The 27,622-nt window shown below is 41.2% G+C and overlaps 1 protein-coding gene across 3 annotated transcripts in view; it reads left to right on the forward strand.

Moving 5' to 3' along the window:
* The window catches only part of JCAD (junctional cadherin 5 associated), a 76,827-nt gene that overhangs the window by 24,172 nt on the left and 25,033 nt on the right, over positions 1–27,622 (forward strand). For 2 of the 3 annotated variants that reach the window (XM_036761673.1, XM_036761671.1), the window contains one exon: positions 3,982–4,322. The exons of the other annotated variant lie outside the window; for it this stretch is intronic. In XM_036761673.1, the coding sequence (XP_036617568.1) occupies positions 4,042–4,322 (281 nt within the window). In that variant the 5' untranslated portion in view covers positions 3,982–4,041. The remainder of the gene's footprint in view (positions 1–3,981; positions 4,323–27,622) is intronic. 3 annotated transcript variants of the gene reach the window in all.

Here is a 27,622-nt window from a genome sequence, read left to right on the forward strand (position 1 = left end):
TTTACAATGGAATTTTGCCCATTTCTTCCTTCATCTCCCCCCATCTTTCCCATTTACTCAGTACAGATGCTGTTTATCTTTCCTTTGGACTTTAGCAGATTTCTCACTGCCCTGCTCTCTCCTCAGTTCCTATGGAGATGCTGATTTCTTGTGCTTTTCCTCAAAGAGAAAAAAATATATTATTTTTAAATTATTTATTGTGTGGCCAACTATTCCTTGTTTTTTAAAAATTAATTTTGCTTTTAATTTGTACACAAGACCCTTCCCAGTTAGCCTTCCCTTGTAACAAAGAAAAATAATTTAGCAGCAGCCATAAACATATCCACGGCATCGTATTTTCTATGCATACCCCTTCACCTCTCTACTGAAAGGAAGTGGACATGATTCATTATCAATTATCTGGCATTGAGATTGGTGATTAAAGTTATTCAGAGTTCTGCTTTTTTAGTGTTTTTTTGTTTAATTATTGGAGTCATTGTATATATTGCTGAACATCACTTTATACATACAAGTCTTTATATAAGTCTTTTCTTCTTTCTCTAAATTCTTCATGTTCTTGTGCTTTGACACAGATTGGCAGTAGGACCTTGGGTAAGTCACCCTCTTGGTGTGCTGGGCAACTCTTCAAGATTATAAATTGAGCTCCATTTCCTCATCTGGGAGTTCCCCCACACTGATCATATCACAAGTACATTCCCTATCCTTGATCTTGCACAATAATATTACTTAAAATTTAAATAAATATTCACTGAATTTACCATACCACAATTTGTTCAGCCTTTTCAAAATTAGTGGGCACTCACTTTATTTCCAGTTCTTTGGTATCACAGAAAGTGCTATTTTCTATGAAAATGTGACCTTTCTTGCCTTTGATCCCAGAGAGGGTCAAAGTGTATAAATGACTTGTTGAGTTTTCTCACATGGTTCCAAATGGTCTGGACGTGTGCTTTTGGCAGGAATATTTGGCCATGGTGTCATCTGCTTTTCGTACAACTTAGCTGCTTGCTGACCTTTATCAAAACCCTTTAGCTTTCATTTCAGGACTCTTAAAGGAAACGTGTCCCAACTTCATCCCCAAAGGGCTTTATGGTTCCTCTTATTGAGGGATATTTTTCCTTTCCTGGCCACTTGTCCCTGAAATGATTTCAGTGGCATTGAAATGTGTCTGGGTCTGTCCACCCAAGGGAATCTTCAATGGAATATTTGGCCACTTAGGACCTAAGAATCAAAGATCGCTCCCTTCTCTTCTGTTGCCCCATGTGGACAACAACAAATTAATGGGAAACATTGGACATTGAGCTGGATGAAAATGCAGACTCTCTCTCAAAGCCTGGTGAGACACAGTTGGCTTCTGGTGCTCTTGATACTGTACTCTAGGACTTGAAAGCAGGGATCCTGTTAGTGTCAGCAGAACCGGGAGCTGGAACTGAACAAAAACTGCTGTTAACAGGAAGCACACATGTCTTCCTTTCACCTGCAAGCTGTCCAGTGGCATTTCCTGACTATTGTTTATGATGCGTGCAGCAGAATCTATTTCCATCCCTCAGCAAAGTGTGTAAGGGCCAGCTCAGTGCACCGCTCCCAGGGCCCAGATGTGACTCCTACCGAGGCAGGAGTGGATTGTGGTGTCTGTCAGCCTAGCCAAGCTGACACACATCATCTGTACCCTGGGGTAAAAAGGAGACTTAAAAAAAAGACCTTGGGTTTAATCAAGAAATTTTATTTTTAAAAAGTTTTGTTTTATCAGTCATTTCCTGATATGCAACTTCCACACCCATTAAGCTCTCCCTCTTGATAAAATTACTAAATTTGACAGAATACGCAACATTTTGGACCCCAACTTCCTCATCTTTCCAAGGAGATGGATATAGTATTTCATCATCTGTAATTTAGGACTAAGATTAGTAATTGTAATTAATCTGAGCCTGGCTGCCTTTTAATTAAATAAGCTTTATGACAACCTCACCTAACTTCCCATGCTGTAGGTTCTGAAAACATCTTTCTTTTTTTCTTTCTCTTCCTTCCTTCTTTCCTCTTTCTTTCTCTCTCTCTCTCTCTCTCTCTCTCTCTCTCTCTCTCTCTTTCTCTCTCTCTCTCTCTCTCTTTCTTCCTTCTTCTTCTTCTTCCTTCCTTCTTTCCTTCCTTCCTTCCTTTCTCTTTCCTTCCTTTCTTTCTTTTATCCTTTTTCCCTTTCTTTCTCTTTCTCCTTTTCTCCCTCTCCTTCCTCCTTTTCTCCTTCCCCGCCTTTCTTTCAAATAATACATCTTGCCTCTAGAAATTTTGTTCTAAAACGTACTGCTATTGGTATACTAATATAACAACTCACTTTTGGGGCATAGACCAAGACTTTGATTTTAAGATGCAGTACAATTCCCCCTAATCCACTGGGAAGAAATTTGATTCTTAGGAGTTTCCCAGTGGAAAGGAGAGGGCTCAGACTGTCTAATAGTTTGGGGAAGGAGTGTATTTCTGAGTGTGCGATGTTTGCTGTGTTTCCTTATTATAAGCCTTAAGGCTGAGAAGCTATTTTCAGATGCCAGTTAACTGCCGTGTGGTAGGATCCCTTGTAGTCAGAATTTAGATATATACTTCAGAGGAGACAATCATGCCTACTTGATTAAAGATCTCACTTGGCACTCCTAGGGCAAAAGGTATCTGATGAAAGCAGTGGGATGTGATGAAATTAAACAGGACGTTGGCAATTTCCCATTTTAGAAACTATAAAGCTGTAATTTAAACTTTAAACTCTGCCTTTATTTTGTTCTTATTCCTTATGGCTGTTTATTAGGTGGGTGGGCCATGGTATATCCGGATGAGGATTTAGTCCTACCTGTTAACCATCTTATTTCTTCAGATATATTTTAGACTGGCCTTCTTCCAGACTCCCAATAGCCCTTGTGTCCTCCATGCTTAATTCCAAGGTCTATAGTTTTACAGATCATCCCGATCATTCATTCTCTACTCACTGCCACCACCCCAGTTCAGGCTTTCATCATTGCTTACCTAGATTATTGTAGGGTCTTCTAATTGGTATACCTGCCTCTCTACATCACTGCCAAATTAATATCCCCAAAGCACAGATCTGACCATGTCCTTCTCCTCTTCATAAATCTTTAGTCACACTTGGACAGGTGGTAACTTGACTCTAATACAGTGATGTCATTTTGGTCCTCTTCGAGAATGAAGGACAACAACCAAAATCTTTAGTAGCTTCTGATTGCCTTTAGGATAAAATGCAAACTCCTCTGTCTGGTGTTTGAAACCCCTTATGATGCACTTCCAGGTTCTCTTTCCAGGCTTACTGTACATAACTCTCCTGATACTCCACATCCCAGCTGAACTGGGCTGTTTTATGTTCCTTGTATAAGACATCTGATTTCTTGTCTTACGCGAAAGCATTTTTGCACAGGCCATCTTCTGTGACTGGAATGCTCTCCTTACCTCTGCTTCCTGGAATCCCTAGCTTCCTTCAAAGCTCTGCTCACATACCGCCTCTGATAGGAAGTTTATCTATCCTCATCCCCTCCCCAGTTACTAGTACTTGCCTCCCCAGAAATTACATTGTATTCTCTTGGTCTATATTTTGTATGTAATTTTCTGTCGACATGTTGTTTTCTGCCATTGAGAGCAAGACAGTGTCATTTTGTCTTGGTGTTCCCATGTCTGGTACCCAGGAGGGGCTTAATAAATGCTTATTGGACAACTATCACAACTATGATTGTCAAAGAATTGTTCAGTGCACTATGGTAAATCAGCACCTGTGATTTATCTGTTATCCCTGGCTGAGCACAATTGGGAGTAGTCTTGAGTAGACCAATGCATAGTTCATCCTTCGTACCCATATTTTGTTCTATTGTTTAATCTACGGCATGGTTTTCAATTGGAATAAGTAGAAGGATGTCATGGGGTCAGATACAACTCAGCATTTCACGTGGGAAGAAAGACTCCTTGCAAACGGAGCTTTTTTATTTTTCCTCTCAGTGACGGATCCTGCCCGAGAGAGGTTTCCAATGGCTGAGCTTTGACAGACACCAATGCACCATGTACAGTGTGGAGGATCTCCTAATTTCACATGGATACAAATTGTCACGCAATCCTCCAGCACCCCATGAGGATAGATATGATGGATATCAGCAGGAGAGTTCAGAGAGTAGAGCTGGTCATGGAACGCTGAATGGGTATGAAGCAGACCCTACAGCCTTTGCTTATAATAAGAAATCGCTGGGAAAAGGATATTTGAGTGACAATGAGAACAGTGGAGCAGTACCGGGGAGCCACAGAGACCCCCCAAGTTCATCTGCTTTCCATCATTCTGAGGAGGGGTAAGTGTCAATGTCATCCAATTGCTTTCCTTTTGACTTTGGGGATTTTTCTTTGTTGGAGAGGACCTCTGTCTATGCTAAGCCAGAGGCTGCAGTCACATAGCAAGAATAAGGGAGACCAGATGGACAATTTGAACACTGTGCTGCTATTGATGAAACATTTAAAGAACCAGAGAAAGGCCTCCAATGGCCTGGCTAGATCCTCTATGTAAGACTTACAGGAAGATTTTTTTTTTGTGTGTTTTTTAACTGGACTTACGATTTTATTGGCATAGGGAACTCTATGGAAAGAGTCTCATGCAGGTTGGCACTGCCCTGCTGGTTGTTGTCAGTGGCCCAGGGACACCACCAAGAAGTTAAGCGTCTTATCTATAGTCACACAGCCAGGATATGTCAGAGGTGAGACTTCCTATCAGCAATGGTCCTCTATCCACTATGCTTCCGCAAATACAGAAGGATACAGATAAAAATTGTGCAGAAAGAGAAATGTGGCCACGTTGCAGCCTGGACCAGTGGAAGGAACACCTACAATGATGAGATTACAGTTTCATGCCTATTAGCTTCTTCTTTTTTTTTAAAAATATATTCTTTATTTGATTATATTTAAATTTTTTTTTTACTTTCTTGGATTAACTCAAACAAGATCATAAGATTATAACAGATAAAGATCCGGAAAGGACTTCAGAGGGCATCTAGTCCAAACTTGGGGCAGCTAGATGGTGCAGTGGATAGTGCCAGGTCTGGAGTCAGGAAGACTCATCTTTGAGGGTTCAAATCCAGCCTCAGACACTTACTGTCTGTATGACCCTGGGCAAGTCACTTAACCCTGTTTGCCTCAGTTTCTCATCTGTAAAATGGGCTAGAGAAGGAAATGGAAAACTACCCTAGTATCTTTGCCAAGAAAACTTCAAATGGGATTATGAAGAGTCAGATATGAGTGAAACGACAGAACAACAATCCAACCCCATCATTTTATACATGAAATTATGAACTAGGGAGGTTTGGTAATTTGCTTAAAGTCACTTAGGTAATAAATAACAGAGTCAGGATTTGAACTCAGGTTTTCCCAAATTTAGGGCTCTCTCTGCTGCATCATACTGCCTGCTAGTTCCATTGGCTCCCAGTCCATCTTTTTTCCTGCATATACACTGGGTTCAATGGAGGGTGGGGTTAGTGGTGGTGGTGATAATGGTGGTGGTGGTAGCATCCAAATGAAAGTAGCTTTCTCAATGAGGAAAGTGTGGGATAGAGGTCAGGGGACCAAGGAGAAGAGGAGATTTAGACTGTTTACTTCAAAGGCAGCAAGAGAAAGAACCTTATAAATATTGATTAAAGCAGCTTCAGTCCAGCGGAAGCCCCTGTCGTCACATCATAAAAGTTTGTTTGTGCTAAACTACTGCATTGTAAAGTGGGAAATGTGCATGTCTGAATGGGAATAGATTGGGTAGGAAGGGCCCTGAGTACATGGCACATATTATGTAATTGTGTGGGATAGGTTATAAGTGAACAAAGGAAAAGAAAGGGGGAGGGACAGCTTAAATAGAAGCCACCAAAAATGGTTGTTTTTCAAGCTAAACAGGAATATAATGACTTTCTGCTCCTTGCTGATGTAATGTGTGATCCTTTTGCAGAGAGCTTGGTATGAATTTGATGTGTAATGGCTACGAAGGCAAGAATGTGGTGTGTTTAGCTCTAGAGGTTGATTTTAAACTCTTCTATTAAAAAAACTCATTAAATTTTCTTTCTTTTTTTTAAAGATGGATTCTTTTTTCACTTTTTGGGGTTTTTTGGAGGGGCAGGGCAATTGGGGTTAAGTGACTTGCCCAAGGTCACATAGCTGGTACATGTGTCAAGTGTCTGAGGTCACGTTTGAACTCAGGTCCTCCTGACTCCAGGGCCGGTGCTCTACTCACTGCGCCACCTAGTTGTCCCTAAATTTCCTTGCTTAACACAGCATACAGGGTGTTCCTAAAGTCTGGGCGCAGGCAAAAATGCATATTTTCAAGAAATGAAACGATGATTTCCATCATTTGAGAGGCAAAAGTTGATGTTCTTTGCAAGATTCACGTGAACTTGATGCAGTAACTCAATAACTCCACATTGCCGTTAATTTTAGCACATTCACTCTTGGAATACGAATGTGAAATCATCGGGTGCCATTTGAAGTTGAAGATGTTATTTGTTAATATTCCAATTAGGTAAAATGTTGTTGAAAATTTCAGTCATTTCATTTCTTGAAAATACGCATTTTTGCCATGTGTCCAGACTTTAGGAACACCCTGTAGTTCAGCATCTTCAAGTCCATTAAAAACATATCTATGTTCCAAAGCCAGAACCATTTCTGGCTCAAAGTTAGTTGGTATCAGTATTACCTGTTTCAGGGGGAGAACTTACAGAACTTCCTTACGTACAAATTCCTGGAGTTCCAAATTTTTGGTGCCTGCCCCCCTCTTTCTGCCCTGTCCTTTTTGCCAGCTACTTTCCCTAGAAAAGTTGCTCTTTGTAGGCTCTGAAAGATGGAGAGACTTGATGAGGAGAGCAAGGATTACATAAAGAGACAGCAGGAGCCCTGGACACAGCCAAAATAAATAAGGGGATGGAAAGAGAGCACCCAGTTGCCCTAAGTGAGTACAAGTTCCCTGGGGCAGGTGCGTTACATCCCAGTGAAAAGATTGAGAGGTGTGTCTGCAGAGTCAGTGTCAAAAATCTTTGAAACAACTGGAAGAAGGAGAGAGATGCTACAAGGCTGGAGAAGAACAATTGTCTCAATTTCCAAAAAAGGAAAGAAAGCAGTCTGCAAAGTATCGACTGGTGAGCTCAACTTCAGTACTTAGGACAACATTCTGGAGCGTAATTACTAAAGAGCTGATTTTTGAGTATCTAGAAAGGGAGTAGAAAGTATCTAGAAAGTATCTAGAAAGGGAGGCCCTACTGGGCTTAGTCAAGAACACATCGTGACTGTTCCAACCTGTTCTTTTATTGGAAATGCTACTAGACTTGGGGGAGCGCTACAGATGCAGTTTACTTAGGTTTTAGTAAAGCATTTTTGCCAAGGCTCATGCCTTCCTTTGGACAAGGTACAAAGCTGTGGGCTAGATAATAGTGTAGTCAGGTGGATTTTGAATTGGCCAAATGACCGGCCCCAACGTTAATAACTGCTTCTTGTCACCTTGGAGGGAGATTTCTGGTTGAGTGCCCTATGGAACTGGTTTTGCCCTGGGCAGTTGGATGCTTGTCTGAGTGGCTTGTCTGAAGGCATAGATGATATGTTTTTCAAATTTCCATGTGATAGAAAGCTGGGAAAAATACTTAGTGAAGTGGGCAAAGTCAAGATCACTAAAGATTGACAAGCTGGAATGCTGGATGAAATTGATTAAGGTGGAAATTGGTAGAAATCAATGTCAAGTCATATACTCGGGTTCAAAAATCAAATTTATTCTGTAAGATGAAGGAATCATAGCTAAATAACAGTTCCTAGAGAAAAAAGTAGACTTTTATTTAATGAAATGCAAGCATTGAACCTTGATGTAATGTGATGACAACTAAAAAGCTAATGTTAACCTAAAATGCATTACGTAGAAGCATCATGATAGAACAAGAGAGGTGAGAGTGGCCCTCTACCGTGCCCAGATCCGACCACTTCTGGAACATTGTGTTCTGTTTGGAGCACCTCAATATAAGAATATCGTTGATAAACTGGAGAGTGTCTAGCAACCAGGATGGTCATAGGTCATGTGACCATGCCATACAAGGAGTAGCTGAGGGACCTGGGAATGTTTAGCTAGGAGAAAAGAAGAGTAGGGAGGGGAATGGAGGGGTCCGGGAAAGGCATGGGTGTCTTCAAATGCTTTAAGGGATTCTTTGAATTAAAATTGTTCTGTTTGGCCCCGAAGGGTAGACTAAGAAGAATGGGTGAAAATAGAGAGACAGATTTAGGCTTGAGACATGGGGGAAAAAAGTTCCTAATTAGTTCAGTCAGATGCCTCTAGAGGTAGTGGGCTCCCCATCAAGAGAGGTCCTCAAGCAGAGTCTAGGTGACTGCTTGTCAAGGGTATTGATAGAGTTCTTGTGTAAATAATGGTTAGATGACCTGGCCTTCATAAAAGTTCTGGGTTCTGCCATTTTATTCTTTGTGTGATCTCATCCTGGTCTTATATGCTTTCTGAGCCTCAATTTTATCCTCTGTAAAATGGGGATAATATTTGAATGGCATACCTCACTGGATATGGAAACACCCAATGAGATAAGGTACATACCTTATCTTAATGGGCGCAACTGAACAGTGTTATGTAATTTAGGCTGCTTGAATTCTGAGGCTTTGTCTTAACCCTCACTCCTGCACACACCTTGTTCTGTGCTTTTAAAGCATGATTCACTCTGATGTGTAGGCCAGTAGACATGGGCCCCTGTCACCTTCTTGAAGATTCCAACTCTTTGGATAATTCAGGAGACCTTTGTCCTAAGTGTCTGTACTTTCATCTTTACCACTTTCTAAACTTCCCTAATCACTGAACTGTAGCCTGGAGTCTTCTACACCTGAGAGAATCATTAAAGTGTTCAGTGTCTAGTCATCTTTCTCATATGCTGTTTATAGAACTTTAAGGTTTTAAGGGCAGCTAGATGGCCCAGTGGATAGAGCACTGGGTGTGGAGTCAGGAAGACCTGAGTTCAAATCCCACCTCAGATACATATTAGCTGTGTGACCTTGAACAAGTCACTTCACCCTGTTTGCTTCAGTTTCCTCCAGTTTCTTCATCTGTAAAATGAGCTGGAGAAGGAAATGGTAAACCACTTCTAGTATCTCTGCCAAGAAAACCCCAAATGGGGTCACAAAGAGTAGGACATGACTGAACAACAACAAAAAGTTTGCAAAATGCTTCTGTATATGTTAACTCATTTAGTCTAACCCCATCATTTTTCCTTTTTTTTAAATTTATAATTTATTGCCATCATCTCTTTTTTCTTCCCTAAGGAAAAATGGCAATTTCTTTTTTTTATTTAATATTTTTAGTTTTCAGCATTAATTTTCACAAGAGTTTGAATTACAAGTTTTCTCCCCATTTCTACCCTCCCCCCCACTCCAAGATGGCATATATTCTGATTGCCCCTTTCCCCAGTCATCCCTCCCTTCTGTCACCCCACTCCCCCCCATCCCCTTTTCCCTTACTTTCTTGTAGCGCAAGATAGATTTTTATGGCCCATTGCCTGTGTATCTTATTTCCTAGTTGCATGCAAAAACTTTTTTTTTTGAACATCTGCTTTTAAAACTTTGAGTTCCAAATTCTCTCCCCTCTTCCCTCCCTACCCACCCTCCCTAAGAAGGCAAGCAATTCAACATAGGCCACACGCGTATCATTATGCAAAACCCTTTCACAGTACTCATGTTGTAAAAGACTAACTATATTTTGCTCCCTCCTATCCTATCCCCCTTTATCCAATATTCTCCCTTGACCCTGTCCCTTTTCAAAAGTGTTTGCTTTTGATTACCTCCTCCCCCATCTGCCCTCCCTTCTATTATCCCCCTTTTTTAATCTCCTTCCTCCTTCTTTCCTGTGGGGTAAGCTACCCAATTGAGGGTGTATGTTATTCCCTCCTCAGGTCAAATCCGATGAGAGCAAGATTCACTCATTCCCCCTCACCTGCCTTCTCTTCTCTTCCTACAGAACTGCTTTTTCTTGCCACTTTTATGTGAGATAATTTACCCCATTCTCTCTCTCCCTTTCTCCCTCTCTCAATATATTCCTCTCTCATCCCTTAATTTGTTTCTTTTTAGATATCATCCCTTCATATGCAACTCACCCTGTGCCCTCTGTCTGTCTGTCCGTCTGTGTCTCTCTCTCTGTCTCTTTCTCTCTCTATTTATATATACGCATAGTCCCTTCAGCTACCCTAATACCAAGGTCTCATGAATTATACACATCATCTTTCCATGTAGGAATGTAAACAAAACAGTTCAACTTTAGTAAGTCCCTTATGATTTCTCTTTCTTGTTTAACTTTTCATGCTTCCCTTGATTCTTGTGTTTGAAAGTCAAATTTTCTATTCAGCTCTGGTCTTTTCACTGAGAAAGCTTGAAAAGCCTCTATTTTATTGAAAATCCATATTTTGCCTTGGAGCATGATACTCAGTTTTGCTGGGTAGGTGATTCTTGGTTTCAATCCAAGCTCCATTGACCTCCGGAATATCATATTCCAAGCCCTTCAATCCCTTAAGGTAGAAGCTGCTAGATCCTGTGTTATTCTGAGTGTGTTTCCACAATACTCAAATTGTTTCTTTCTGGCTGCTTGCAGTATTTTCTCCTTGATCTGGGAACTCTGGAATTTGGTGACAATATTCCTAGGAGTTTTCTTTTTGGGCTCTTTTTCAGGAGGCGATTGATGGATTCTTTCAATTTCTATTTTACCCTCTGGCTCTAGAATATCAGGGCAGTTCTTGATAATTTCTTGAAAGATGATATCTAGGTTCTTTTTTTGATCATGGCTTTCAGGTAGTCCAAAAATTTTTAAATTCTCTCTCCTGGATCTATTTTCCAGGTCAGTGGTTTTTCCAATGAGATATTTCACATAGTCTTCCACTTTTTCATTCCTTTGGTTCTGTTTTTATAATATCTTGATTTCTCATAAAGTCACTAGCTTCCACTTGCTCCAGTCTAATTTTTAAGTAGTATTTTCTTCAGTGGACTTTTGGACCTCCTTTTCCATTTGGCTAATTCTGCCTTTCAAGGCATTCTCCTCATTGGCTTTTTGGAGCTCTTTTGCCATTTGAGTTACTCTATTTTTTAAGGTGTTATTTTCTTTGGTATTTTTCTGGGTCTCCTTTAGCAAGTCATTGACTTGTTTTTCATGGTTTTCCTGCATCACTCTCATTTCTCTTCCCAATTTTTCCTCTACTTCTCTAACTTGCTTTTCCAAATCCTTTTTGAGCTCTTCCATGGCCTGGGACCAGTTCATATTTTTCTTGGAGGCTTTTGATGTAGGCTCTTTGACTCTGTTGACTTCTTCTGGCTGTATGTTTTGATCTTCTTTGTCACCAAAAAAAGATTCCAAAGTCTGAGTCTGAATCTGAGTCTGTTTTTGCTGCCTGGCCATGTTCCCAGCCAACTACTTGACCTTTGAATTTTTCTTCGGGGTATGACTGCTTGTAGAGTAGAGAGTACTTTGTCCCAAGCTTGAGGGATTGCGCTGTTGTTTTCAGAGCTATTTCTACACAGCAAGCTCTGCCACACCAGTGCTCCTCCTCCCCCAAGAACTGCCACCTCAGACTGCAACTCAGATCTTAAGCAGGCTCTGCACTTAATTCCTCCCACCAGGTGGGCCTGGGGCCAGAAGCAACTGCAGTTGTAGTTCTGTCCTTAGAGCTTCACCACCTCTGCCGCCCCTGGGGCAGTGGCTGAACTGCGAACTCCTTTCATTCTGTCCCCTCAGCTTTTCCCCACTAACCTTCTCTGTTTTCTTTGGTGTTTGTGGGTTGAGAAGTCTGGTAACTGCAACAGCTCACTGATTCAGGACCCTAGGACCTGTTCTGCCTGGCTCCCGGTCTGGTTGGTCCCAGAGCGGCCCACGCTGGGCTCTGCTCCACTCTGCTCCCAGCTCCGTGCAAATAGACCTTACTCAGTGACCATCCAGGCTGTCCTAGGCTGGAGCCCTGTTTCCCTCTGCTATTCTGTGGGTTCTGCCAACCCCCTCATTTTTCAGATAAGGCTACTTGGTCAAAGAGGATGACTGACTTTTTCCCCTCATGCTCCTTCCATGTCCAGATGGCATTGTGCAGAGAACACTTTACTTGGAGTCAAGAAGACTTGAGATCAAAGGTGGCCAGGGGCTCCAGGGAGGAGAAAGCCATTGCTAAAAAAAAAAAAAAAAAAAAAAACAAAAACAAAAAAAACAAAAAAACAAAAAAAAAAAACAAAAAGAAAACCCCAAAAAACCAAAACCAAAAGCTACCACCAAAAAACAGAACAGAACAAAGCAAACAAAAAACAACCCACAGAGGAGAGTGTGTCCAAGAGAAGGTATAATGGTGAAGAAAGTTCAAGAAAGATGAGGGAGGAAGTCATCAAATTTTAAAATTTGGTGTTTGTTGATAATTTGGGTCACCCAGCTACTAGGGAGGGGGGAGGGATGTCACATGGCCAAGGCAAGTCACTCAATCTCTGTCTGCCTTATTTTCTTCATCAGTAAAATAGGGAAAAATAGCACTTACCTCCCAGGGTTGTTGTGAGGATCAAATAAGATGATATTTGTAAGGTGCTTCATAAACCTTTTTGTTGTTCATTTGTTTGTCAGTCACATCTAACTCTTCATGACCCCATTTAGGTTTTTCTTGGAGAGGTTTGCCATTTCCTTCTCCAGCTCATTTGACAGATGAGGAAACTGAGGCAAACAGGCTTAAGTGACTTGCCCAGGGCCACACAGCTAGTATATGTCTGAGGCCAGATTTGAACTAAAGAAAATGAGTCTTCCTAACTGTAGGCCAGGCACTCTATCTACCACCCCTCCTAAATGCTCTTTGTAAACCTTAAAGTGCTATAAAAATGGTAGCTACTGCCATTATTATTACTGTGGCTACATTGATAAATCAGAGTCTCGGTGTCAGACTTTGGATTCAAACCCAAATCCTCTGGACCTGCTGATTCAGCGTAAAGAGGGCTTAGTGCATAGAGCCATGGACTTGGAATCAGGTAGAGCGAGATTGGGATCCCACTTACTAGCCATGTGACCATAGGCAGGTCACTTTGAAACTCTGTCAGCCTCATTTTCAGCATGTATAAAATGGGCATAGTGATAGTACTTATCTCACCGCCCTAGCACATATTTGATAAAAGCTTGTTGGTTGATTAATTGCAAAGATCAAATGAGAAAAAGCATGTAAAGCACTTTGTATACTTTAAGGTGCTACGTAAATGTTGGTAGCAGTTGTTGTTACACCATGCGGCCTTTGGCTAGCTCCCAGATCTCTGAGCCTGCTTGACCCCTGGGTTCAGAGATCTGTTGTCTATGATCTTTCCTTGGTTTCCCCCATATTGGCTTTTATATCAATTGACTTTCATAGCCAGACTTCTATGAAAAACATCCACTTGTGTTGCCTTACTTCTCTCTCTCTTCCTTCTCAGCCCTTTCTGATCTGACTTATGACCTCATCATTCAACTGAAGCTACTGTCTCCAAAATCAGCAATCATGTCTTCATTTTAAAATTTGTTGGCCTTTTGACCTTTTCTCATTCTTTGTCTTTCTTGTAATCTCTTCACCAGGTAACCCTGTTGACTCCTTCTCCTGGATACTCTCTCCTCTGTGGTCTTTTGTTTGTTTACTTGTTTGTTTTAGTGATGGTTCTTTTCTGGTTCTGTCCCCTTCTGTCTCCCTTTAGTCCCAGACTCAAGTCTTTCTTCTAGGCCTTCTGCCCTCTAATATATACACTTTATTGCTTAGTGATCTCATCAGCTCCCATGGCTTCAAGTATCATACATGTATCATCAAATATAATGTCAAAATACCACCAACCACCTAGGTCATTATCTCTCAGACCCCAATGGAGACAGCCCAGAACCCTGAACCCAAGAGCCTTGGGAATAGCTGTGCTTCCAGACCAGTGCTCTCATCCTGGGCTGCACACCCCTGGAGAAACAGCCTGGCATCTGCTCCTGCAGGTGCGACAGTCACAGCTACTGAAGAATCAGAAAACAAAGTTCTTAACACCAAAGTTCTTGATACTGTCAAATGATTCAACAACAGAAACTACCAATGGATGTGACATTAAAGAAAAGGCATTAACATCTGCTTTGCTGTTCTACCTTAAGGACCATGGGATCGTTTTATCTGTTTTGCCGAAGAAATCTTCCATATATGTGATTTCCCCTATTAGAATATGAACCCCATGAGGGCTCTGTTTCTATCCTCTGTTTGTATCCCTAGCACTTGGCACAGTGCTTCACATGTAATAAGTGGTTAATAATTTCTTATATTAATTGATTGATTCATTCTGTGTAGATAGGGAGGTTAAGGGTCTTGCCTACATTCACTTGGGATTTGAACTCAAGTCCTCAGACTACAGAATAGTGTTATTTGCCCTGCATCACATTGCCCTTCTGTGATCCAAAACCAGAGAGATGGATGTGAGTGGGTGCTTGCCAGAACATGAGAGTGGGGAGTGGAGGGTTATCATATACACTTTCCCTCCTGATTTGATTCCGTTTAGTAAGTGTTTATTGTAAGGCACTATACCAAGAGAAAAATCCAAAATCATCCCTGCCTGCAAAGAACTTACATTCTACTGAGAAGAAAACATGTTCACAGATAAGTCAATGCAAAAGGTATATACAGTAATGGGGTGGGGGGACTAATAAATAGGAGGAACAAGAAAAACTTCACATAGGAAATATCACTTGAATCCAGTCTTGAAAGGATGCTCAGGATTGTAGGTTCAGAGGTCAGAAGGAAGAGCGTTCCAGGCATGAGGGACAGCTTATGCAGAGACAAGGAGGTGGGAAATGGAAGACTGCATACAGGGATCATCAATGGCTCCCTGGGCCACAAGTTTGACATCTCTGGTCCAGGTGACAAATAATGAAAATCTGAACTAAGGTGAAGGCTGTGCAAGAAAGAGAGGACTTAGCCATTGGTTAAATATAGGGGATATACAAGAGTTGAAGATGATTTTGAAGTTGAGGATTTAGGTAATTAGAAGGACAATGGAGGCTTCCATAGAGACCTGTATGGGACATAAGAGGAGAAGTCCAGGATGAGAAAATGTACCAGGTATGTAGAATTGATCTGTCTAATCATCTGATTAGAGGAAATGGAACCCAAAGGAGCTGATGAGATCACTAAGAGAGAAGTTATAGGAGACGGAAAAGAAGAGGATCCAGGACAGAACCAATATTATCTATGGGCTTTTCTTGGCAGAGATACTGGAGGGGTTTGCCATTTTCTTCTCCAGTGGATTAAGGCAAACAGAGGTGAAGTGACTTGCCCAGGGTCACACAGCCAGTAAGTGTCTGAGGTTGGATTTGAACTCAGATCTTTGTGACTCCAAGTCCAGTGTTCTATCCACTAAGCTACCTAGCTGCCTCCTTCTCTTTTAAACTAGCTTACCATGAAAAACCTGGAAAGACTTACATGAACTGATACAAAGTGAAACGTGCAGAACCAGGAGAACACTGTACATAGTAACAGCAAAATTGTCTGATGAAGAACTGTGAATGACTCAGCTCTTCTCAACAATACAATGATCCAAGATAATCCCAAAGGACTCATGATGAAAAATACTATCTATCTCCAAAGAAAGAACCGACGTTCTCTGAATGTAGACTGAAGCATACTATTTTTCACTTTCATTTTTTTTTGTTCAAGTCTTCTTGCATAAAATGATTAATATGGAAATGGTTTACATGATTGCACATATAACCTATATCAGATTGCTTGCCATCTCAGGGAGGAGGGAGGGCTTAAATTTTGCGACTCAGAACTTAAAAAATATATATAACAAATGTTAAAAATTGTTTTTACATGTAATTGGGAAAATAAAATATTTTTTAAAATAAACTAGCTTACCAAAATTTCTCTTTTTCTTTCATATTTACAAAGTCACTTGAAGAAGATTTCCCTATTTCTGTGAATAGGGACTAGACTCATGATTTATTGGTGTAGGGCAGTGGTATTAAGCTTGAATAAAAATGGAAGTGACTAAACCTTATGTAAAGATCCCTGCAGGCCATATATTGACCTAATTTTAAAACACAATATTATCTATGTTTTAAATATTTCACAATTGCATTTTAATCTGGTTTAGACTGTACTTTGGAGTGTTGCAGGCCACATGGAGTCTGTGGCCTGTGTGTTTGATACCTCTGTCATAGGTATCATACATACATACATGTCATACATACATATGTATCATACAGCATACATGAATCATACACTCAGATGAGGAAATTCCCTCCACCAGTGCTGGTCAGCACCCTTGCCTCAGCTTATATATAGTCTTAGATGTGCCTGAAATGCTGAGAAGTTAAGGAACTTTGCCATAGTCACATAATCAGTGTATATCAAAAGTTAGACGTGAATTCAACAAAGGCCGATATGCTAAAGAAAAAATTCCCTTTATCCAGGCTCTTCTTCCTCCACTGTTTAGGACTATCTATTTCTGTGAAAGGGCAGGTAGGTGGTGAAGTTGCCAGGGTGCTGGGCCTGATGTCAGGAAGACTCATCTTCCTGAATTCAAATCTGACCTCAAATAGCTGTACAAATCACTTAACTCTGTTTGCCTCAGTTTCCTCATCTGTAAAATGAGTTGGAGAAGGAAATGGCAAACCACTCCAGTATCCAAGAAAACTCCATACTGAGTCATGAAGAGTCAGACACAACTGAAAACAACTGAACAACACCAAAAATTAAGATTATGCTATTTTCAATTGACCCCTCTCCATGTCCCAGTGATTTTCCCCTACAATTAGTCATTCAGATATGAATATAGCTGTTGTTTATTCATAGCTATATCCTTCTCCTTGTGAATCAGAAGAGTTAATGATGATGATGGCTTGAACAGGGTCCTACAAAAGGAATTTCGATATATTCAAATGGGGCTACGTTTCTGGGGCCCATATTCCTTTTTCCTTCTCTAAAAGTTATTCTCTTTAGAACAACAGTTCCATACTCAAAGACCAGTTGCTATAAGTAATAATTATCATGTTACAATTTAAGTTTAGCACATACACAAGGTTGATATATTCTACTTTTAATAAATGTATGATTGGAAAAGAAGATAGGCTGGTCACATGGCAAGAGCTATGAATACCTGATAGAAGTCCCACATGCTCCATTGGTATCTTTGTGATGTCACTAGAAAACAGGTTGGCAAACTATGGCCTGCAGGCTGAATTCAGTGGAGCACTTGTTTTTGTACAGTGACAGGACGAACACACACACACATATTCATGCATATACATACACACACATTTTATGCTTTAAAATAAAGTTATATTATATTGAAAAAAGTAGAAACCATTCTTAGCTCACAGGCTGGGCCATAGTTTGCTGAGCCCTGTACTTGAAATGAGGAAAATCCCTATCATACTGCCTGAGACTTTGTGTGATGAGCTTATGGGAGAACACGAATCAGAGTCACACAGGTTAGGCCAGATATGGACGGATTGCCCTCCATATTCCTGGAGGAAACAGCCACAGCTCTGTATGGGTGTATGTTTCATTAAGGTTTGATGCCTCATTGAGACATGGAGAAGACTGTAGCTTCTCAAGGACTGTGCCAACAAAATCCAAACTCTGAATAGGACCCACCAAACACAAAAGGCTTTGGGTACAGGAGGACAAACTTAGCTAAGTTTGGGGATATTCCTCAACAGACTGGCCACAAGACTGTGAATTCTTCAGCCATAGCAGTTCTCTCTAGACTCTTGAATTTTAAATTCACGAAATATTGAAATTTGTTTCTGTGTGCATACCTGCACAACCACACAAAGTGAATACCAGTGATCCAAATATAATAGTCATAGTCATAGTCATAGCTAATATTTCTCTAGTAGCACTTTAGGGTTTGCCAATGACTATATAGATATACATAAACATACATTTATATGTGTATGTGTGTGTGTGTATGTGTGTGTGTCAGTCCTGAAGTTGTATTATTTTTATCCCCCTATTATCCCCCCTTTATAGAAGAGGAAACAAGCTTGGAGGAGTTAAATGACTACCCCCCCCCCAATATCCAATATCTTGACAAAGCCTATTGATTCCACATTTATGACATCTCTCACACAAGCCCCTTTCTCTCCTCTGACTCTGCCACCCCTCTAATACATTTCCTCATCACCTCATGCCTGCACTATTACAACATTCTGCTCATGGGTCTACCTGCCTCAAGCTTCTCCTCATTCTATCCACCCTCCGTTCAGGTATCAAAGTGATTTTCCTAAACTCCAGGTCCAACCATTTGCCCCTTACTCAATAAACTTCAGTGGCTCCCTATCACCTCCCAGATCAAATACAAAAACCTGTGTTTGATATTCAAACATAGCTTCCTACCTTTCCAGTCTTCTTAGACCTTGTTCCCTGCCACACACTCTTCAATCGAGTGACACTGGACTCTTGGCTGTTCCATGAACAAAACACTCCATTTCTTGGCTCTGGACATTTTCTCTGTCTGTCCCTTATGCCTGGAATTCTCTCCCCCATCATCTCTACTTGCTGCCTTCCCTGGCTTTCTTCTACAGGAAACCTCTCCTAAACTCTCTTAGTTCTGGTACCTTCCCTCTGTTAATTACTTTCTTTTTTTCTATTTATCCTGTATAGGGCTTGTTTGTACATTTTTATTTGCTTGTTGTCTTCCCCAACAGATTGTGAGCTCCTTGTGGGGTATGGACTGTCTTTTTCCTCTTTTTATATTCCCAGAACTTAGCAAAGTGCCTGGCATGCAGTAGAAGCTTAATAAATGCTGATCAACTGACTGACTTGCCCCAGGGTCCCACAACTAGCAAGTGTCTAAAGCACAATTTAAACACAGGTCTTCCTGATTCCAGGTCTGGTACTCTATGCTAAATAACTATGTAAGAATATACAGAAGACTTATAACCTTCTGAAAAGGTTGGTCTCTGACCATCTATGAGCTTAAGTAACACAGCCCCTGTTAGATGAAGAGAATGATAACTGTGCTGTGAGAATTTAGAAAACACAGTTCCTACCTGTGAAAAACCTAAATAATGTGCTGGGAAAGAGAAGGCAGGCAAGCTTGACCTTTAGCTGGGTGCTGGCTAGTCCCTGTGGATGTGATGTTCCATAACTCTGCTTCTGGGCTCCATTTCCCAGCTCTTACCAAAATGGCCTGGGAAGGAAGATGGCAGAGAAAAGGCAGGGATTTGCATGAGCTCTTTCTCAAATTCCCCTCCCAATAACTTTGAGTTATGCCTCAAAACAAATTTTGGAGTGGCAGAACCCACAAAAGGATGGGGTGAAACAATTTTCCAGACCAAGACAACTAAGAAGGTTGTGAGGAAAGGTCTGTCACAGGGGTGAGAGTGGAGCAAGTAGCCAGTAAGGCAAATCAATATATACCTTGATGAAACATGAATCAAGTCCCCAAGAATTTATTAAGCATCTGTTACTATATGCCAAGCATTTGGGTAAATACCAGGAATATAAAGGAAGGTGAAAACCTTCCTCGCCCTCAGGGAGCTTACAGTCTAATGGGACAGACAACATGCACACAACTGTGTACAAACTAGATCTAGACAGGATAAATTGGAAATAATTTCAGAGTGAAGACACTACCATGAAGGGGCACCAGAAAATGCTTTTTGTAGAATTGTAGTATTTGGGTGGAGGCTTAAAGGAAGCCAGGAAGCAGAGATGAAGAGGGAGAGAATTCCAAGCTTGGGGGATAGCTAGAAAAAATGCTTGGAGTCAAGAGATCCATTGTATTGTATTGTGAGGAACAACAACAGGGCTAGTCATCAGGTAATAGATTATGTGGAAGGGAGTAAGGTGTACGAAGACTGGAGGGGAAGGAGGTTAATTCTTTCGGGGAAAGATCCCATAAGAGAATCCCAAACCGTATGTTAATAATTTCTAGATTAGGAAATATTTTTAATAAGTCAGGTTATTCTGGTGGTTGCTTTATCTGGGTGAAATGAATGCTAGCCTGTTAACCCACTGCTATGATTTTACAATCATAGAAGTGTCATGTTTTTCAGGTGAGAGGAAGGAAGAAGGAATGGAAGTGGAAAGGGTGTTATAGGTACCATTGGGGCCAGTCTGGAGAGGAACCATTGTGAAGAAGAATATTGATTAGCAAGGGCATGATGAAATGTTTTTAGATTATTCTTAGTATTTGTTGATCCCCAGGGCTGGTGACTGAGAATTTCTGTAAAGCTATTTATGAGCACCTTTGCTCCCTTGCATTAAAGTCTAGTTGAAGTTGAATAGAACTTGGCATGTTAATAGCTCTCCACCTTCACAAACCATTTGGGGAAGTTGATTACTATTGATTTTCTTAAATTGTTGTTGATAACCATGACAGGAGGGCTGAGAAAGTGGTGATGAAATTGGCTATTGTCTTTTCAGAGTCATGAGCAGCCTAGAGAAAAGCATACTATTGGGAAAGATATCATGGGAATCCTTGAGAGGCAGTGTGGCTTAGAGGGCAAAGGTCTAACCTTGGAATCAGAAAGATCTACCCTCAGGTCCAACCTCTGACACATCTCAGCTAGGTAATAATAAGCACATTAAATCCCTTCCCCTCTCTGTGCTCTGGACAATTTTCCAAAATTGTAAATTGGAGCAAGGTGATGGCTCTGCATTGGTAAAGGAAGTTTTTACACAAGGAGTTCCTCACACCCATGAAATTGTTGATCTGATCTATTTGTAGCACTTCCTCCTTCAACTGAACAACCTTCTATAAGAGGAATTCTAGTTTTCATGACCTGTAACTCTAGTATGTATCAACAGTATGATGTGGCAACCAGGAAATTGAATTCAATCTTGGGCTGCTTGAAGAAAGGCATATCTTCTCTGGTTAGGGAGGTGATAGTCCCTCTTTGCTCTGTCCAGGTCAGATCACATGTGGAGTATGGTGTTCAGTTCTGTGCGCCTCATTTTAAGACGTTATGTTGACAACCGGCAGTGTCTAGAGGAAGGCATTGTAAATGGTGACAGGGCTTGAGCTCGTGCCATATGAGAGTCATAGAAAGAAATGGGGAATGACTATCCTGAGGCAAAGAAGATTTAAGGGATTACGTGAGAGTCACATGTCCAGAGCCTGGCACACAGTAGGTACCTAATAAATACTTGGTGATTGATTATCAAATGGAAGAGGGATTTGATTTACTCTTTTGGGCTTTAGAATTTTCTAACTTCAATTTTCTAACTATGAACAGTTGATAAACATCAGGGTGGCAGATAGAATTTTTATATAAGGAAAAACATTATAAGAATTAGAATTACCCCAAAATAGAATAAGCTCCATCAGGAGCAGTTGGTAGACCCAAGTGGAGGTCTTCAAGCAAAGGCAGGTTGGGAAGGACATTCTTGTTTCAATAGGGGTTGGATTAAATCATTTCTAAGATCACTTCTTACTTTGAGATTCTATGATCCTTTGATTTCTCAGTGTGCCATATCATTATCGACAACAAACCAGTATGTAATGGAGGGTGTTGAGTGATATTGGGTTCCCTGCCGTCCAAGGAGGGACTAGTAGCTGAGGAAAGGATAACAACAGAGAGTTTCATAACCTCTGCTAGTTTGGCACAGATCTGGGTGGACGTTGAATTGTGTGTTTGGAATGCTATTCGTTATAATTATTTGAATATAATATAACTATATTAATTTTAACTACTTGAATATTAAAATTAGTTTAGATTGCTATCAAGTATACAGGGTTTTGTTCATGTATTTGAGCTGAAATTTTATTATTAGAGGAAACGTTACCATAACTTAGAACAGTAGAACTCTATAGGTTCCTAGAACCATATCAGGGCAGCTAAGTGGTGTAGTGCATACAGTGCTGCCCCAAAGTCAGGAAGACTCATCTTCCTGAGTTCAAATCTGGCCTCAGACACTTACTAGCTGTGTGACCCTGGGCAAGTCACTTAAGCCTGTTTGCCTCAGTTTTCTCATCTGTAAAATGAACTGGAGAAGGAAATGGCAAACCGCGCTAGTATTTTGCCAAGAAAACCTCAAATGGAGTGACAAAGAGTCAGACATAACTGAACAACAACAAAAACAACAACAGGAATCATATAGTCACTAGAGATGGAAGGGAACTTTCATTTTATAGTGTGTAGGAACTTGAAGGCCAGAAAGATGAAGAAACTTAAGCTACAATAGCAGCTAATGAAAATAGCTAGCATAGGGCACCTACTATGTGCCAGGCACTATGCTAAGCACTTCATAATTATTCTCTCTTTTGGTCCTCACAACAACCCTGGGAGTTATTATCTCTATTTTATAGATGGGGAAACTGAGGGAGAGTTTGCCAAGAAGTACAAAGTGTATGCTTCAAACCCAGCTGTCCTGACTCCCAGCTCTGTGATCTTTTCCATGGGAGGTTTCATTTGCGGAAGCCCTGCCTTTTTTTCATGCTATAATAACGTTTCTCCCGCCCCCCCAACCCCAAAAACCCCCTGCAGGAATTCTGGTAAAGATTTTTGTTGGTTCGTCACTACTGTAACTTGTAATTAACCATCGTCTGCACTTCTGTGTCCCCAGTAAGAATTGTAGCTGATTAGAGGCTTCCCTCTCCTGTGATACAGTGGTTTGGGGACCCTCATCTTGGGAGGCCTGCAGAAGATCAGTGAGCCAAGCACACCCTCCAGACAGGGCTACTGCACATAGAAAACTTCATTTTGAGAGACTTGTTTGTGTTTCTTTAAAATCATGTCCTGCTTAGACTGGCTTTCAGAAAGAAAAAAGATTCAAATTTAACATCTGTTTTGGTGTCAAATCAACAAACGTGATTTGTTTTTGTAACTAATTTCATTTCGTGCCTTCAGTATTAGAAACTGTTGTCTTGACCCCTCCACAGAGAGAAATATGGATTTCTTGGGCTGTTCTGCTTCAGAACACATTTGCTGATGCAGACATCCCACCACCTTCCTCCCTCACCCTCAAACCCCCTAAACTGAGATGCTTTTCTTCACTCACAAGGCAGATTTTCAAGGAGCTGTCAGAAGGTTAGGGCTGGAGCTCCTCTCCCCGCTGATGCTGCCATGGTGGTCTGGTTCCTCCCCAGCTCCCATACTCAATTCTAGTAATAAAAAATTTTAATCTGTTTCATGGGTTACTGAAATAACAAGGATAATAATACTACTACTTTAGTCAAAGAAAGAGGAGGAGAAAGGAGGAGGAGAAGGAGGAGGAAAAGGAGGAGGAGGAGCTGCACACATTTATATAGTGTTTTATGGCATATAAAGAGGTTCCCTTACAACCCAGCCCAATAGGGTGTAGCAGAACCCTGGACTTAAAATCTTGAAGACTAGAATTAAATCCTGCCTCGGATACTTAATTAACTTTGTGAACCTGAGCAAGTAACATAACTTTTCTAAGCCTCAGTTTCCCCATATGTAAAATGGGAAATAATAACTGCACAGGTTGTTGTATGGACCAAATGATGTAACAACATAAAAATGTTTTGCAAGCCTTAAAGTACTATATAAATGTTAGCTGTCAGCTCTTGTTACAAGTGAGGAAACTGGGATAGGGAGATAGAGAGAAGGTAAGTGACTTGGCCAGGGCCATACAATAAGGGACTGAGCTAGGGACTTGCACTTTCAGTCCATTGCCCTTTCAACACACCACCTTGCCTCTTCCTTAATAGCAGGTCCTTTTTTGTTGTTGTTCAGTCATTTAAAGTCGTTTCCGATTCTTCATGACCGCATTTTGGGTTTTCTTGGCAAAGATGCTGTACCTATTTGCCATTTCCTTCTCCAGCCCATTTTACAGATGAGGAAACTGAGGCAAACAGGGTTAAGTGACTTTCCCAGGGTCAGCTAGTAAGTTTCTGAGGCCGGGTTTGAATTCAGGTCTTCCTAACTCCAGGTCTGGCACTCTATGCACTGTGCTTGGATACTTTCAAAAATGAGACATTTGGACATTTAAAACCCAAAGAGGGAGGAGGGCTAGGGAGAGAGAAAGAGATAAAGAGACAGGGAGAGAATTAATTAAACTCTAGATACAAATACAAACAAGCAAGATGGTCCATGTCCTCAAAGAGAATATATTCTAACAGGGGGAAATGACACATTAAAAGGGAGCTAGAAAATGGCAATATATGGTAGCCGGAGGGTATAGAGATGGTTGGGAAGTGATGTGGAGGCCTGGTTCTGGGCAAAATATGGCAAAAACTTACTGATCAGAGCCCAGGGTGGTTCCAGAGGAATGTCCAATGAGGAGCTGACCCAAGAGGAGGCAGCATGATTTAGTGCTCTGAGGAATGGACTTCACCAGCATTCAAAACCATGACCCATATGGACTTGGTCACAGCTTCAGTATGGAGAGGAGCTGCTGGTTGTGGAATTACTTTTCACTTGGATAAAACTGGGTCAGTGTTGTAGGAATTACTGAGGTGACTTCTTTGGCAAGGTTGATCAGGGTGTGAAAACCAGATCTAGGGAACATCAAAAGGACCGTTTAGTCTAGCCATCTCCCTTCCAGCTGCCCTAAAGCTTTGTCTTACATCTCCAACAAACAACCATCTAGCCCATAATAACAATCAGTTTGTGACATTTATGTTACGCTCTCTGGTCTTCCTTCAGTGTTCTCACAAACGTTCCCTTTCCACTAAATGAGACACTTGTGATTCTCTCCTTTCACCTGGAGTTTAAACTGTTTAGGATACAAGTTTAAAGTATTTTACCCAGGTAAGTGTAGGGTGCTCATTTCCAATAAACACACGGGAAAATCCATTTCCTTAAGACACCCCCTTTTCCTCAGCATCATTGCCACATTTGAAATAGCCCCAGCTATGTGAATGGGTGCAGAGGAAAAAGAGTCTAAACTTCCTGCTTTATTTTGGTAAACTAAATATTTGTTTGTTTTTACAATGGCAGGTATATCTTCTTCCTTTTAGAGTTCCACCCTTTGGGGCATAAAATGAGAGACTGTGTCATGGGATGGTAGTGTTACCTCATTAGGGGCAGTTCGATATAGTAGAAAGAGGACTGGTTTTAATATTCTCTCAAAGTTTGGAGACTAATAAATGCTTGTTGATTGACTGACTCGGCATTAACTCCTTGCCCTGGCACTTACTTTGTTTCTCTAGACAAATTAAACCTTGATTTCCCCATCCTCATCAAGGAGGTGATATTTGCATTGCCAACCTTACAGAACTGTGAGGCAAACTCTTTGCATGTGTTAAAATGCTACATGCTTGTGAATTATTGTAAATTCAGGGGTGGGGAACCTGTGGCCTCAAGGCCTTCTAGGTCTTCAAGTGTGGGCCCTTTGCTTGAATGCGAACTTCACAGAACAAATCCCCTTCATAAAAGGATTTGTTCTGTAAAACTTGGACTCAGTCAAAAGGCTGCACCCGAGGAACAAGAAGGTCACATGTGGCCTCGAGGATGCAGGTTCCCCACTCCTGTATCTAAGTCCTTTTGATTAAGACCCAGAAAATGACATTATATTAAAAAGCTGAATTGTGATAGACTTTCCCAACACTCCAGCTGACACTAATCTCCCTTTTATGTCAGATCCCCTTTCCCTTGGAAAGATAGTAGGGTTCAAAAATGTCACCTTTGCTCTTCAGTTGTGTCATGGGTTGTGATGGGATGAGTATCAGCTGTGAAATACAACTCCTGTAGCCTGGGATACTTTCCATTGATTCTGAGCTTCTGCAGCAGTTTGAGACCCAGGAGACCCTCAAGTGGGTAATTAGTGATCGGTAAATTGCCCTAGTTTTCCACATTTGCCCTTCTTCTCTTCTCTGTCTGTTCCACAAGAGTCCAAGAGTTCATCAGGCAATCCATAACTGTGGCTTTGGGGTCCTCCCTCTGACCCGTAATCAGTGGTTGCACAGTTAAGAGTTCAGCCAGTCTGAGGAACCCCCTGAATGATGGAAGGAATGTTTGAAGCCTTCCTTTGTTTGCTCAGTGATGACCCTTGGAGGTAACATGGGAGTTCTATTCTGAGAAAACATATCTCTGAAGCATGAACTTCCCCCTCCCAGCTGGATTCTAGGACCTTACATCTCAGAAGTATGTAAATACAGTCTGGACTCTAGACAGAAATAGCAGATTACATCTTTGCAGAGCCTCGCTGTATACAGGCTAGATGAGGATACTGGTACTTAGCCTTCTCAGAAAGCTGCTTCTTCAAAAGGAGGGGAGATGGGCTTTATCAAGTTCATTGCTACATCAACCAGGGAAATGAGTGGATAATAGAAAGTGCCAAGTGTAGCAGGGGTCAGAGATAGGGAGGTTTTTCTTATCTCTCATTGGCATTTGTTAAAGACTTGTTTTTTTATGGTTGTTAAAGGTTTTGAATGTCCCATGGAGAGAGAGTTCTAAAGATTTTCCTAAAGAGACCTTTCTCAGAAACAAATCAAAGGCATGAAATCTTTGATGCTGGTGCCACTGAGTGACACCCAAAAGAATTGGTGGTGGTCTTCTGCCACACTCCTTCTGCATGTATGTGCCTCTTTCTTTGCTCATTCTCCTTTTCTAGCCTGTGTGCTAATTTAACCCAATTAAATAAACAGTAATCCCCTACTGTGTGCCAGGAACTTGGAGATAGAGAGGCAAAAACCCAGAGTCCCTGCCCTCAAGAAGCTTAAATTCTTTTTTTTGGGGGGGAAGGGCAGGGCAATTGGAGTTAAGTGACTTGCCCAAGGTCACACAGCTAGTAACTGTGTCAAGTGTCTGAGGCTGGATTTGAACTCAGGTCCTCCTGACTTCAGGGCCAATGCTCTACTCACTGCACCACCTAGCTGCCCCAAGAAACTTAAATTCTGCCCCTTCTCTCCTCCCTCCTCATTTTCCTTTCTCTCTCCAACTCCTCCTCATCTATAACAGACTCAATCTGTTTTCAGCATCCATAGAGATTGGCTTTCCATTAGTAGCACTCAGAGAATCCCAATCCCTGCCTAACCCAATTCCAGTTTCACATATATTTTCCAACAAATTCATTCCTTTTTAGCTCTAACATGTTCCACATACTGTGTAAAGTTGGTCAGTCCTTTGCATCAATAACAACAATGAATTTGATTGCCTTTTTAAAAAATACACCAACTAGCAAATAAAGTAAAAGCTGAAGCTTCCTCAAGGAGACCTTTCCCCCCACATCTGCTCCTGTGCCCAACATCGCTATTTCTGTCAATATCACCACCTTTCACTCATTCTTCCTTCTTTACTTCTCTAGCTAATCAACTGTGGTTGTTGGGTTGTTCAGTTGTGTCCATCACTATATTTTCTTGACAAAGATACTGGAGTGTTTTGCTATTTCCTTTTGCAATGTGTCCCCATTTTACAGATGAAAAACCAAGGCAAATAGGAGTTTAGTGACTTGTCCAGGGTCACATAGCTAGAAAGTGTCTGAGCTCAGATTTGAACTGAGGTCCTCCTGGCTCCAGGGCCAGCACTCTCTATCTACTGAGTCACTTAGCTGGCCCAGCCAATCAATTACCAGATGCTATTGAATATGCCTCTGTAATAGCATTTGTTCCCAACTTCCTCTCTCATTTTTATGGTTACCATTCTAGTATAGGCTCTCACTTCCCTGGATGATTTGAATAGCCTCCCAACCCCCCTACATTCTGCCTATAATTTCCTCTTACTTCAATCTGTCCTTCACACCATTGC

This window comes from Trichosurus vulpecula, chromosome 5 (genome assembly GCF_011100635.1).
Source record: "Trichosurus vulpecula isolate mTriVul1 chromosome 5, mTriVul1.pri, whole genome shotgun sequence".
In the NCBI taxonomy this organism is placed as follows: domain Eukaryota; kingdom Metazoa; phylum Chordata; class Mammalia; order Diprotodontia; family Phalangeridae; genus Trichosurus; species Trichosurus vulpecula.